The 13031-nt window shown below is 67.4% G+C and overlaps 1 protein-coding gene across 10 annotated transcripts in view; it reads left to right on the top strand.

Moving 5' to 3' along the window:
* The window catches only part of PLCH2 (phospholipase C eta 2), an 83077-nt gene extending 72162 nt beyond the window's left edge, over window positions 1-10915 (top strand). For 8 of the 10 annotated variants that reach the window (XM_023627461.2, XM_070254772.1, XM_023627463.2 and 5 more), the window contains 11 exons: window positions 1375-1461; window positions 1868-1950; window positions 2410-2507; window positions 2594-2776; window positions 3137-3244; window positions 4038-4162; window positions 4241-4325; window positions 4639-4785; window positions 5291-5370; window positions 7299-7596; window positions 9175-10915. In XM_023627461.2, the coding sequence (XP_023483229.2) occupies window positions 1375-1461; window positions 1868-1950; window positions 2410-2507; window positions 2594-2776; window positions 3137-3244; window positions 4038-4162; window positions 4241-4325; window positions 4639-4785; window positions 5291-5370; window positions 7299-7596; window positions 9175-10472 (2592 nt within the window). In that variant the 3' untranslated portion in view covers window positions 10473-10915. Of the gene's footprint in view, window positions 1-1374; window positions 1462-1867; window positions 1951-2409; window positions 2508-2593; window positions 2777-3136; window positions 3245-4037; window positions 4163-4240; window positions 4326-4638; window positions 4786-5290; window positions 5371-7298; window positions 8947-9174 lie in introns of all 10 variants that reach the window. The other 2 variants (XM_070254808.1, XR_011433846.1) reach the window with 2 other exon arrangements.
* The last annotated feature ends 2116 nt before the right edge of the window (window positions 10916-13031 follow it).

The following is a 13031-nucleotide window of genomic DNA, read 5'->3' as shown; positions in this document are numbered from 1 at the left end:
AGTGGCTGGAGCTCGGGCAGCTGCCCAGAGCCTCCAGACATTACCAGGTGGGGTCTGTGGTCACTGCTCTGTCTCCCAGCATGTGAGCCGAGATGGTGTCCACGTGGCTGAGACCGAGGGGCGGGCGCCCTCAGCCCCACGGCGGTCGGATGCTCACAGTGGGTTCTTTGAGGCAGCTCTGGAGCATGGGATCCCCTCCCCTTTGCCCACGGGGCGGACGCTGATGGTCCACCATACCCCACCAGGCGGAGCGGTCCTGGAGTCCCCAGGTCGAGCTCTAGGCTGCCTCAGCCAGGCAACCAGAATCCATACCTGAAGGGCCTCGCCCGTCTTCTGGATGAGAGGCTGTCGGCCAGGCTGGGGCGTGGGTGGAGGAGGTGTGTCTGTGCAGGGGCATCCACAGGGGTGCGCATGCAGAAATGCACATGGGGCCGTATGCAGAGTGTGCAGGGGTGTGTGACACGTGTCTCCTCTGGGTGAAGCCCCTCTCTAACACGGACCCTCAGCCGAAGGTGCACGGCTGCAGCGTGCCTGACAGAAGCCAGCCCCGGTTCCAGATGGGAACGAGGCATGGGATGGGGGCCCTGCACAGGCTGAGCAGCAGGGCAGGTTCGGGGCGTCTGTGGAAGGGGCTAGGCGGTGAGTGGTGGCGGCTGCAGCGTGCTCAGGGACACAGGCTCAGACTCCCAGCGGCTCCCGGGCTGTGAGGGAGCCTCCGGGATGGATGAGAGGTTTGTGCCTCGGCCCCAGAGGATGGGCCTCGGTGCTGCCAGGACCAGGCCTGGGGGGGCCCTTGGGCAGGGGAGCCCCAGATGTGCGTCGTCTATAAATGGCTGCGAGGGAGGCTCAGCCCTGTGGCTTCGGGGGACCCCGGGGCTGGACAGCAAACAGCCGGCAGCTCTGGTGGCACTCGTCTAATTAGCCCGTCCCTTTGCTGCTGCAAGAAGCAGGCCAGGACAGCAGAGGTGCAGGGGTCCTCGTAAAGGATTACATAAGCATGGCTGAGGAATGTTCCAGATAGACAAACAGCATTTATAATGCAGTCACTGTCCCTGGGAAAAAACCCCTCCGAACTGGGAACTTCATGAGTTTAAAACAACACAGCCTGAGGAGGTGAGATGGGCGGGCGAGCGAACATTTCCGTCAGTGCCGCCGGCCGCTGGTCTCCGGCCTCTGCTCCGGGGCTGCGGCCTCTGTGCTCCAGGTGGGCTGGAGACTGTGCCTCCCACCACACCTGGGGCAGCAGCCGGCCTGGCCTGGCTCCCCGCCTCCTCCAGGCCCCGCTCAGTTCTCCCTCTTCCAGGAGGGCCTGGTATCCCCCTGCCTGGTTCGAGGCTGGGCTTACCCTGTCCCTTCTGTCTGTCCTTCCTCCAGGCTGAGGAGGACTGGGAGTCTGGAGGGGACGCCGGAACCAGCAGACGGAACAGCCGGCTCCTCATGAGCAGCTTCTCCAAGCGCAAGGTCCAGTGGGGCCCCTAGTGGGAGGGCCCTGCCTGAGCCCACCGTGCTCCTGCCACATGTGCCCAGCTGTCCCTGTGCCAGCCGGGGTGAGGCGTCTCCTTGAGCCCCCAGGGCCCCTGGCCAGTCTCCCAGAACCCCCTGTCTAGTTCCTGGCTGCATCATCCTGCTGCACGTGCTCGGGTCCAGGGCCTTGGTCAACGGCCCACACTGGCCAATGCCCTGAGCTCAGGTCCCCTGGGGCCAGGCCGAGCAGGGCCCTACAAAGGATGGGGCATCCCTGGCCGGGCAGTGTGGACGCCAGGAACCCAGAATGGCAGGCCCACCTTCTGCACCCTCCCGGCCTCTGCAGACGGCCTGGCCAGGCTTGGGACTCCATGGGTCCTGACTCTGCCCTCCTTCTGCACAGAAAAAGAGCAGCAAGCTGAAGATGGCGGCCAGCGTGGAGGAGGGGGATGAGGACCTGGACTCCTCAGGCAGCCAGGGCCGAGGGTCAGTGCCCTGCCTGCATCCATGGCCCTGGAAGAGACAATGGCAGCGGGCAGGGCTGAGGCTGTTGTCTTGACAACAGCAGGAATCAGATGCAGGCCTGGTGGTGGCTCAGGGACAGTGCAGTGGGGTGTGGACCCTGGAGTGGAGGGGCCGGACTGGCCAGCCCGGATCCTGTGCTGGTTTCCGTGGTGCCCGTCACGGTCTGAGAGGCTTTCTTTGGTGGGCTCAGTGCCGGCCCCCTCCCCCAGGGTCGCCTCTCAGTGTGTCCGCTGCGAGTCCCGGACCCTCCTGGAACACGGGGGTGTAGCAGGTGTAGCGGACTCCTGATGGACGTTCTGCGTGAATCAGTGATCCTGGCTGAGGCCTGGAGCCCACCTCTCGGACTGGGGCTCCCGGGCTGGCCTGAGTGGAGAGGGGTGCCAACCCCGGGGTCCTGACCCTGCCCCCCCTTCCCTGCAGGGCAACCCGGCAGAAGAAGACCATGAAGCTGTCACGGGCCCTCTCGGACCTGGTGAAGTACACCAAGTCCGTGGGCATCCACGACGTGGAGACGGAGGGTGAGGGGTGGCCGGGGCTGGGAGGCGCCCAGGAGGGCCGGGCTCTGACCCCGGTGCCCCTGACGCAGGCCGGTCTGCGCCCGTAGTGGCGTCCAGCTGGCAGGTGTCGTCCTTCAGTGAGACCAAGGCCCAGCAGATCCTGCAGCAGAAGCCGGCGCAGTACCTGCGCTTCAACCAGCACCAGCTGTCCCGCATCTACCCCTCTTCCTACCGCGTCGACTCCAGCAACTACAACCCGCAGCCCTTCTGGAATGCCGGCTGCCAGATGGGTGGGTTCCCCGGAGCCGTGCGTCTGCCGGCCGGGATGATGAGGAGGGGGCGACCCAGTGCTCCGCAGCGGCCGTGCCTGGTCCTCTCGCCTGTGGCTTCTGAGAACCTCTGCCAGCTTCCCCAGGCTGGGCCTGGGGTCGGGTCCTTAGGAGCCCAGGGCCGGGTGGGAAGCGGACGCTGGTCCGCCTGTGAGCTCCTCAGTGTGCGTGGGGGGCCGGCTGCGTGGGCTCCGGGGGACGTTCCGCCCAGACGCATGGCCCCGGTTGTGCACAGCTGTGAGTCCAGGGCCAGCGCTGGGCTCCCGGGAAGCTGCGCAGGGTCAGCAGGCACTGACAGGCCCCCTCACGTCCTTCCTGCAGTCGCCCTGAACTACCAGTCGGAGGGGCGCATGCTGCAGCTGAACCGGGCCAAGTTCAGTGCCAACGGCAGCTGTGGCTACGTGCTCAAACCCCAGTGCATGTGCCAGGGTGAGGCCCCGGGGAACAAGGGATGCGGGCTGGGTTGCACTAGGATTGCAGGGGGCCATCTGCAGGTCACGCTGGGATGCAGTGAAAGACCCCTACTCTGCCATGAATCTGGAGGGGTGACTTAGGGAGCCCCTCCCCTCACCCTGGTCCCCCATGAGGGTCAGCGGCAGGGCCTGTCTGAGGAGACCCAGTGCTGCCCTCCCCACGCAGAGGCCCAAGGAGCTGGGGTCTGGGCTGGGGGGTCTCCGGGCGCTCCCTCCTCCCTTCCCAGACACCTCGGTCTTCTCCCCGACTCGCTGACAATGACTGGCCTTCTTCCTGCTTTAACCCGAGTCCCTGCCCCCTGCTCCCGGCTTGCGCTGTGCACCTTGTATCTGCACTCAGGCCCTCGAGTTGTCAGCCTGCGCAAGCCCCTGGCTGCCCTCCCGCTGCCTCCCCTCCCCTGACCCCACTGTGCTTCCAGGGGCCTAGGCAGGACCACCCCACCGTGCTCCCGGCACTGACCCCCCCACCCAGAGGCGGCACAGCCTTGCAGTCGTGCTGAGCCCCCTGGGTTCACCTATGGGAGGGGATGAGCTGTGCCAACATCACAAGGTGGTCACCAAGGTGACCAGCATACAGGCCTCCGCTGGCCCTTGGGCTGGAATGCCACACCTCCCCTTCCACCTCCTGGGCCTGGGGCTCCAGTCCAGTAATTGGGGGTGGGGCAGGGTGCACTGTGCAGCTGGTGCTTGCGCCGGTGAGGGTGGGGGGCCTTGCCCTGCCTGCTCAGCCTTGTGCGCGGCCCCCTCAGGCATCTTCAACCCCCACTCCGAGGACCCCCTGCCTGGGCAGCTCAAGAAGCAGTTGGTGCTGCGGATCATCAGCGGGCAGCAGCTCCCCAAGCCGCGAGACTCGATGCTGGGGGACCGGGGGGAGGTAGGAGCGGGGCCTGTGTGCGACGGGCGGGGCTGGAGCCGGCCTGGGCCCTGGTGCCACCCCTGCCCTCTGTGCCAGATCATCGACCCCTTCGTGGAGGTGGAAGTGATTGGGCTCCCCGTGGACTGCAACAAGGAGCAGACCCGTGTGGTGGACGACAATGGTGAGGCCACATGCCCCCACCTGGTGGCCTGTGCCCCAAGACCCCGTCATGCTCCCACACTGGCAATGCCAGCCTGACCAGGAAGGGAAGGGGGCCAGGGCCACCTCCTGTGACCCAGGTAACCCTCCAGGCTGCCCCCCTGGCTGGAAGCCCAGTGATGGCCACCCAGCCTCCAGGCGTCGCTCCCCTTGACTTGGCAGCCAGCCCAGGAGGAGGCACCAGGAGAGGGTGGTGGGCCTAGGTGGCCTCCATGCTGGAGCCCTGTGAGATTGGGCTGGGGTGGGAGGTGACACCTCCTCTTGGTGGCCTCCAGGATTCAACCCCATGTGGGAGGAAACCCTGGTGTTCACAGTGCACATGCCAGAGATCGCATTGGTGCGCTTCCTCGTCTGGGACCACGACCCCATCGGGCGTGACTTCATTGGCCAGAGGACACTGGCTTTCAGCAGCATGATGCCAGGTGGGCAGGGGACAGAGGGTAGAGTACTAGGACGGTGTCCTTTGTAGAGAGAAATGTCCCCCGTACAGGCCAGCATCCCCCATAGAGACCAGGGTCCCCCATAGAGACCAGCGTCTTCCACAGGCCAGTGTCCCCCATAGAGACTAGGGTCCCCCATAGAGACCAGTGTCCCCCACAGGCCAGCTGAGGGCTCCAGGACAGGGTGGAGCTCAGCTTCCTCCTGCAAGGTAGCTTCTGCCACAGGTGGGCCTGGGGGACACAGAAGGAGCTGAGGAGGGCATGTGCAGCCACAGCTGCTTTGTGGATGAGGTAGGGGAGGGGAGCTCAGGCTGCAGAGCCCCCCAGCCCCCTGGAAGAGGATGAGGTCCCTGCAGGGTGGAGCAATACCAGCAGGCTTCCTGGAGGAGGTGGAGTCCTCAGGAGTGGGCTCACTGGTTGTATTTAGGGCCTTGGGCCTTTAAGTAGAGTGTGGGGGCAGGGTGAGCCATGACCCTGGCTATTTCAGGCTACCGGCACGTGTACCTGGAGGGGATGGAGGAGGCCTCCATCTTTGTCCACGTGGCTGTCAGTGACATCAGTGGTAAGGTGAGTGCCACTTGCAGGGCACCTGCCGTCAGGAAGGGGCGTGCCAGCCCCACTCCCAGCCCCGCCCCAGCACTGACCCCTGGGCCGGCTCCTGACCGCAGGCCCCTGGGGCCTAGTGGTCACCTCACTGGGCCTGTGTCTGCACCTGCGCCCCAGCACTTCTGGCCCGCCGCAGGATGGGGTCTTGCTCTACTGTCCCAGCCTGCAGAGCCCAGGGCCCAGGCAGGCCGGCCCACGGCGGTCAGTCAGGCACACACGAGGGGCCTGCGAGGTCCCAGCACTAACCATCTCTCTCCTGCCACGCTCTACGGGCCTGAGGTGCGGGCCAGATACAGCTCTCCGCCTCCCGTCTGTCTGTCTGTCTGTTGTGTCTGCCTGTCTCCGCGGGCTCCGCGCCCCCGCCGTCCATGTCTCACGGTCTTCACTCTGTCTCTTTGGTCTTGCAGTGTCTTCTCTATGTCCAAAGTCTACTTTTAGAAGCACAGCCCTGTTAGGGGCTCGAAGGTACCCCAGCGCGGGGCGGTACTGCCCGCCCCACCTGCATGCTCAGGCCGCCCCGTTAGCGTCCGTGAATCCCGGTAGCATTTTGGAGACTGTCAGCTCATGTGACATGGGTGGTGATGGGGCTCCTGGGTCCCTCGGGCCATCCTCAGCCACAGAGCAGCATTTACGAAGCAGATCCAGGACTTCACCAGCTGCCCGGGCCCGGCCCCCCGCAGGGTCCGGTCCTCTAGCTGAGAGCTCCCGGGGCCCTGGCCCCCTGCCTGCCCTCCCTCCCTCCTCACCCTGCCCCCCATATATTCCTCTGACTCTGTCTGTGCCCACGGATGTCGAGGGTCGGGGGTGGGGAGGTCCCAGTGACCAGGAGCTCCGAGCTTGAATCCTGGACCTTCTTCTAAATGACTTTCCAGCCAATTGGACCAAATTGTTCTGGATTTGGGGTCTTGAATCAGGAAGCTGATTCAAGTGCTGGCCACTTTAATGCCTCTGCCCGGAAGTGCCCCAGTGCCATTGGGGAGCAGTGGCTGTTATCAGGGTCTCTGCATGTGAGGACCTCTCTGGCCTCCGAACACTGAAGATGCAGCTGCCGGCCTCTCCAGCATTGACCCAGGCACTTGCCAGCCAGTCCCGGGGACCCCAGCTGCCCTCCTCAGACAGGGAGGCTGCAGGGAGAGGTCCTATAGGACAGCCCTGGGCCAGCCGGGGTTCGGGGGCGCTGCACTGGCGTGGGTCCTGCCCTTGGTGCCATTGAGCAGAGAGCACGGCGAGGCTGGGAATGGTTGCCTGGCAGGAGTCTGGGAAGGCTTCCTGGGAGAGGCAGCGCCTCCAGGGCAGCGGGCTGGGCAGGGGCATGGGAGAGCAGCCCGCTGGCCTGCGCCTGGCTGTGCTTGCTTCCTCGGCCTGCAGCGCCTGAAGGCGGGGCCCACGTGAGCCCGTTGTGCCTGTTCCCATCTGGTTCTCACTCCATCTTTCTTTCCACACCAGCACCACCCTGCGGGCCCTCTAGCTGAGAGCCAGGTGCCCTGGGGCCTGTGAGGGGTACAGGGTGTGGTGGGTGCAGGGTCCAGGGTTTGAAGTCTCTGCTTGGGAGAACCTGGTGGGGGCCTCCTCCCCCCGCTCTCACTGGGCCCACTTGCCCTGAGACCTGCAGACCCTCTGCCAGCGCCGACTCACTCCACCCCAGTGCAGGCAGGGCGCATTCCTAGCCTGTGCCGAGGCCATAGCAGACTGTCGCTATCCCTGGTAGAGGTGCCCTGGACCCTGAGTGGCCCAAGCCAGACATGCCTGCCAGTGCCCTCGACAAGCTGCTCCCTCGGGCTGCAGCAGGCTCAGCCAGGCCGCCACCTGCCGGAGCGCGGTTGGATGGGGCTGAGTGGCCCCCATCCCTCTGGCCTGGCCGCCAGCTATGTGGGCTCCTTCTCTTGCAGGTCAAGCAGGCTCTGGGCTTAAAAGGCCTGTTCCTCCGAGGCCCAAAGCCCGGCTCCCTGGACAGTCATGCTGCTGGACGGCCTCTGCCCCGGCCCTCCGTTAGCCAGCGGCTCCTGCGGCGCACGGCCAGCGCCCCGACCAAGAGCCAGAAGCCCGCCCATAAGGCCTTCCCGGAGCTGGTCCTGGGCACACAGGACATGGGCTCCGAGGGGGAGGCACGCGACGTGGCGCCCCCCAGCCCTGGCCCCGCTCCGGAGGCCCTGGCTGGGGAGGAGCCCGGCAGCCGTACCCCCCGAGGTAAGGCACCGGCAGAGAAGAGGCCGGCGCAGGGGCAGCCCCTGCGTGCCCCCGAGGGCCCCAGGCCTGCTGGGATGGCCGCCACCTGCATGAAGTGTGTGGTGGGCTCCTGTGCCGGTGAGGACGCAGAGGCCTTGCGGATGGGGCGGCCTCCCAGCCCAGGGCCTGCGGGCGGGCACGCGGCCATCAGCCAACAGCCCCGCGCCCGGGCGGACTCGCTGGGGGCCCCCCACACTGCCGTGGGGAGAAGCAGAGGGGCCCCCAGGGGCCCCAGGGCCCAGCGGCAGGGTCTGGGCGGCAGCGGCTCCGTGTCCTCGGACTCCAGCACCCCGGGCAGCCCCGAGGTGGCCCCCTGCTGGCCCGAGGGTGCCCGCAGGCAGGCGGGGGCCCTACAGAGGGAGATGAATGCCTTGTTCGTTCAAAAGCTGGAGGAGATTAGGAGTAAATCCCCCATGTTCTCCACGGGTAAGACCAGAAGCTCCTCCCTGGCATTCCCCAGGTGTCCCCGACGCGGCCCCGTTGGCATGGCCTGGGCCAGGCGTCCCCGCTGCCTGCGCTTCCGTGTGCACACCGCCCACCACCCTGTGTGCTCCTGCATTTCCCTTGCTCCCTTGGCTTGTTCCGCAGGCCCTGCAGCCCTGGCGTCCCCAGCTGAGCACGGCTGCCACCTGGGCCTCTTGTTCTCTGCGGCCCCCCTCCACCTCCCAGGGGCCCAGGCAGAGAGAGCAGGTCTGGCTGCAGCCGCCCTCACCCTGGAGCCCCGACCCCACCGTGGGGACGAGGAAGCGAGTCTAGTCAGTGGCCCTGACGGCCAGGCCATGCCTGCTGAGGCCGCAGCCCCAAGCGTGGCCTCCAGAAACTGGCCCCCGTGCCCGAGCCAGGCCTCCTTCCTTGGCCTGACCAGCTGCTCCCGACACCCTTCCTGGGACCTGGGGGCAGCTTCCAGTCCCCCCCAACCTCCCTCCAGGGCCAGGCTGCTCCGCAGTCGGCACTCAGGGCCCTGACGCCGGGGCCTCAGTTTGCAGAGTGCCCGCTGGAGCAGACTGCACATGCCCCTCAGCCCTGGGAGGTCATTTATGGCTGAATGACACTCAGCAGCCCTGCCCCGGAAGCCCCTGCCTGGCTTGGTTGTGACAGGCAACTGCTGGAGGCCACCTTGTCACAGGGAGCAGACTCCAGCCTGGGGAGGGAGGGGTGGGAACTGAGCCCTCCTCCTGCTGCCTCCCTGCACTCCGCCAGCCTTGCTGTCCGTCTGTCCATCTGCCAGCCCCACCCCTAGCTGACCACCCTGTTCTCCTTTCTGTCCCACGCTGCCTCTGTAGTTAGGAACTGAGAGCAGCCGAGTGCCAGGTAACAAACGGGGCAGCCCCCAGAGGAGCCGGGCTTGGCCTGCCAGCGGGGCCACGGGGGTCCCACCTTTGGGCACAGGGCCTGTCTGCTGCCCGGCCCAGCAGCAGTGGAGTGGAGGGCTGGGGGGGAGGCAGCTGTGTGTGCATGGAGGGTCTTGCCGCTGGGGTCCTCTGGGCACAGGGGCCACAGGGACACTGCCCAACACGCTCCTCTCCCTCTTCCCCACAGACACCTGCCCCTTCTCCTCGCAGAGGTCGGTCTCCTCCCTGTGCAGCCTGGAAACCATTGCCGAGGAGCCAGTCCTGTGCCCTGGCCCTCCAGCCCTGGTGGCCGCCCCCCCCGGCCCCTGCCCCGGGGGGCCCCAGTTCTCTGTAGGGCCTGGTGCCAAAGCAGTGAGCCCCCCGGCTGCGGCTCTGGGAGCCTCCATGCTCCTCCAGCTCAGGACTGGGAGCCACAGGGACACTGAGCTGCCCCCCGAAAGTAGGCAGCAGGCGTGCAACGGCAGGGTCCCCAGTGGAGCGTACGAGGGGGCCCCCAGCAGCCAGATGGACAGCAGGGGTCACCCCCGGGCCCTGGGCCATCTGCCCCTGGTCAGAAGGGCCAAGAGTGAGGGGCAGGTACCCCTGGAGCCCCTGGGTGGACGGCGGCCCCTGGCTGGGACCTCTCCTGCCGTGTACTCAGATGCCACGGGCAGCGACCGGCTATGGCAGCGGCTGGAGCCAGGCAGCCACCGAGACAGCGTGTCCTCATCCTCTAGCATGTCATCCAGCGACACGGTCATCGACCTCTCCCTGCCGGGCCTGGGCCTGGGCCGTGAGGGCCTTGCAGGAATCCCGGCTGGACGCCTGCCCCTGCGGCCCTGCTCGGCCTCTGCCGTCCACCTAGACCTGCCCGCTGTGACCAAGAGCAAATCCAACCCCAACCTTCGGGCTGCGGGCCAGCTGCCTGCGGTGCCAGATGAGCTGCGGCCCCGCCCGCTGGCCCCACGGCTGCCCTGGGGCTGCCTCCCCGTGGCGGGCCTCCAGGACTGCCCCGTGGCCGCCAAGTCCAAGAGCCTGGGGGACCTGACGGCCGATGACTTTGCGCCGCGCGTTGAGAGCCTGGGCCGCAGCCTGGGCCGCCACCTGGGCCCAGCCCGCAATGGGCCGGCGGGGCAGGCGGAGCGGCAGGACGCCCTGACAGAGCAGCTGCGTTGGCTCACGGGATTCCAGCAGGCTGGCGACATCACGTCGCCCACCAGCCTGGGCCCGGCCGGGGAGGGGGCGGTGGGGGGCCCCGGCTTCCTGCGGCGCTCCTCCTCCCGCAGCCAGAGCCGCGTGCGCGCCATCGCCAGCCGCGCCCGCCAGGCCCAGGAGCGGCAGCAGCGGCTGCAGGCCCGGCAGGGACCCCCAGAGGAGGAGCGGGGCACCCCCGAGGGCGCCTGCTCCGTAGGCCAAGAGGGCTGTGGGGACGTGCTGGCCCCCTCCAAGGGCCCCATGGACCAGCCGCCAGGTGGCGCCACCACTGGGCCCCCGCTCAGACTCTGACCGAGCGTCTGCGGTGGATGTCAGCTGCCTCCCCTGGGCCCGTGGCGGGCGGCAGGGTCCAGTGTTTGCTCAGGGCCTGTGAGCTCGTCCCCAAAGCTGCCCGGCCTGTCCTGGGCGTGGCCGTGTGCCCCTCTGCCCCGGCCCCTGCCCCTGCTCCCAGGAGGAGGGGCGCCCGCCCCGGGGCTGGGCCGTCTTCACCACAGTGAAGATGTGGAGAGAGACTTATATTTCCGGAGACAAAGCTTCCACAACATGAAATGGTGCCGAGTCCTCTCCCCTCCCCTGGTTGTAGCCGCGTGGGGTGCGGGGTGCGCGGCTCCGGGGATGCTTGTGACGAGCCGCCCCGACCGTCTGCCTCGTTCTGCACAAACCCCGCTCTGTAAGGGGCGTCTAGGCTCTTTGTACACTCCTGAGCACGCCTCCAATAAACACATCCATGCTCACTTTGTGTGGGGCCGCCCATCTCCTCTGCAGCCATGCACCAAGGGCTCCTGGCCAGTGTCTGGCAAGACCGGAGGACGCTCCCTGACCTCTGCCCTCGGGGGCTCAGCTGGACTGGCTCCCCAGGGCAGGGGCTACGAGGCCCCAGCATGCACCCCCTGCTCCCTCACTCCCTCCCAGCTCCACTCTTCGGGGGCAGATCTTAGCCCTCGGCAGGGGCCCCAGGCCAGAGGACCCCGAGCTGTGGGGACTGCCTGCCCTGAGGTCTCAAGGCACACGGTTCCAGGACTGCCCCTTCCTTAAAGAAGCTGGGGTGCTGGCCGGGCTGCAAGGGCGTCTGTGCCAGGGCCTGTCCTCTGCGTCCCCCACTGCCCCGGGCATCTGGCCTCTTGGGAGCCACCTGGGATGTCAGGGGCCACCCCAAGGAGCTGTGTGACAGGTGGTTCTCTGGGTGCCGCAGGTGGAGGGCTTGGGACGGCCCATCCTGTGGCTCGGGGTGGGGAGGCCTCAGGCCTCTCCACAGGACAAGCCCTGCTGTTTGAGCACAGGGACTCTTGGAAGTGGGGGCGGGGCACGGGCTGGACGGCAGGGTGTTGGTGGCGGGGTTGCTCTGGGGGCACTCTCCCTTGCTGGTCACTCCGTAGGCCCCAGGGACCTGCGCCGGTCACTTGCTCAAACTCAACAAAAGCTTGGGAGGGGGGTGTCCCAGGACCCACCGGGCCCTCCTCCCTCCTGGGGTCTGGGGAGCTGGTGTGTGGGGGCAGCTGTGGCCCAACCCTGGAAGGGGCACCAAGGCAGGGTCTTCAGGGGCTGCACTGGGCCTTCCGGGCTCCTGCAACCTTGAGTGCAATGAGGGGGGCAGCCGAGCGCTGGGTCTCCAGGGGCGCTGCCCCGCCTCTCGGGAGAAACAGGGTGGGCCCTGTCCAGGCCGGGGTGGGCGCTGCCCCATCGTGAGGTGCCTCCCAGGGCTGCTCTCAGCTCCAGGAGGCCCAGAGCCTCCTGCCCCAGGGAAGGGGCGCGATCCATCCCAGGAGGCACACCTGGGGGCAGGTGTTCGGGAGCTTGTGCCCCTCACTGTGCGGCCCCACAGGCTCCCCCAGCCTCTGTCCAGCCAGCTCAGGCTGGTGTGGCCACTCCTGAGGGCCAGGCCTAGGTAGATGGGAGGACCTGCCAGGCATCATGACTCCAGGCTGGGCTGGGCTCTGGCTGGACCTCTTGAGCCCCCTGGGCATCAGGGCCAGGCCCTCCTGCAGGGGGGACCCCAGACTGGCCAGGCCAGCACCGCTCCAGCCCCAGGGAGCAGAGGGCAGAGGGCAGCCTGCCTGGGCTTAGGAGGCGCCAGGGACGGCCGTACAAAGGCGGTCACAGGTCGCTGAGTGGTGCAGGCTGCAGGCTGGGGGCGCCGGGCCGGACTACACTGGGGTCAAGGCTGGGCACCCTCGTGGAGGCGAAGATCACAGGGACCCACCATGCACAGGGCCGCCTGCCCTGGGCCCTCAAACCACTGTGCCCCTGCTGCCCTCTGGTGGCTGCCTGTGTTGCGGCCAGGCCCGGGCTCTGCCAACAGAGCGGCCGCTTTGGGGTCGGTGAGGGAGCACCTGCAGGCAGGGCTGGGGGTGCAACGGAGTGGGGGCGAGACAGGTGCACCACGTGGGGCGCTGGAACATGCAGGACTGGTCTCTCGCCCTCCAAGGCTGGCTCCCAGGCCTCGTTCCCTGTGACACTGGAGTCAGTGCAGGTCCCAGACGGCCCAGCAGGACAGTACATGCACCGGGGTCTTGGTGAAACGAGGGTAGGAGAAAGGGGAACAGGCTCGGCCCCTGCAGGCAACGCCGGGCTGGCCTTGCGCTCGCCGCCACCCCCGCCCCAGCCCTTGCGTTTCTGGATTCTCCAGAGGTGAGGGGGCCTGCTGGGCCTCCTCAGGGCTCAGGAGCTGCTCTGCTGTGCCAAATTGCAGCCCTGCTCCCCAACATGAGGCCACAGTGCAGGGACCCCAGCCTGCCCACCGGGTCGTGGCTCCCCACTCCTAGGTCTTCACGTTGCTCAGCAACGAACGTCGCAGGCTTGCAGCTCACGCCCAGGCGCGGTCTGCAGGAACGCGGTGCCCACGGCTCAAGC

The sequence above is a fragment of the Equus caballus genome, chromosome 2 (genome assembly GCF_041296265.1).
Source record: "Equus caballus isolate H_3958 breed thoroughbred chromosome 2, TB-T2T, whole genome shotgun sequence".
In the NCBI taxonomy this organism is placed as follows: domain Eukaryota; kingdom Metazoa; phylum Chordata; class Mammalia; order Perissodactyla; family Equidae; genus Equus; species Equus caballus.
Note: the sequence above shows the minus strand (reverse complement) of the source record. Positions and strands in the feature narration are given on the sequence as shown.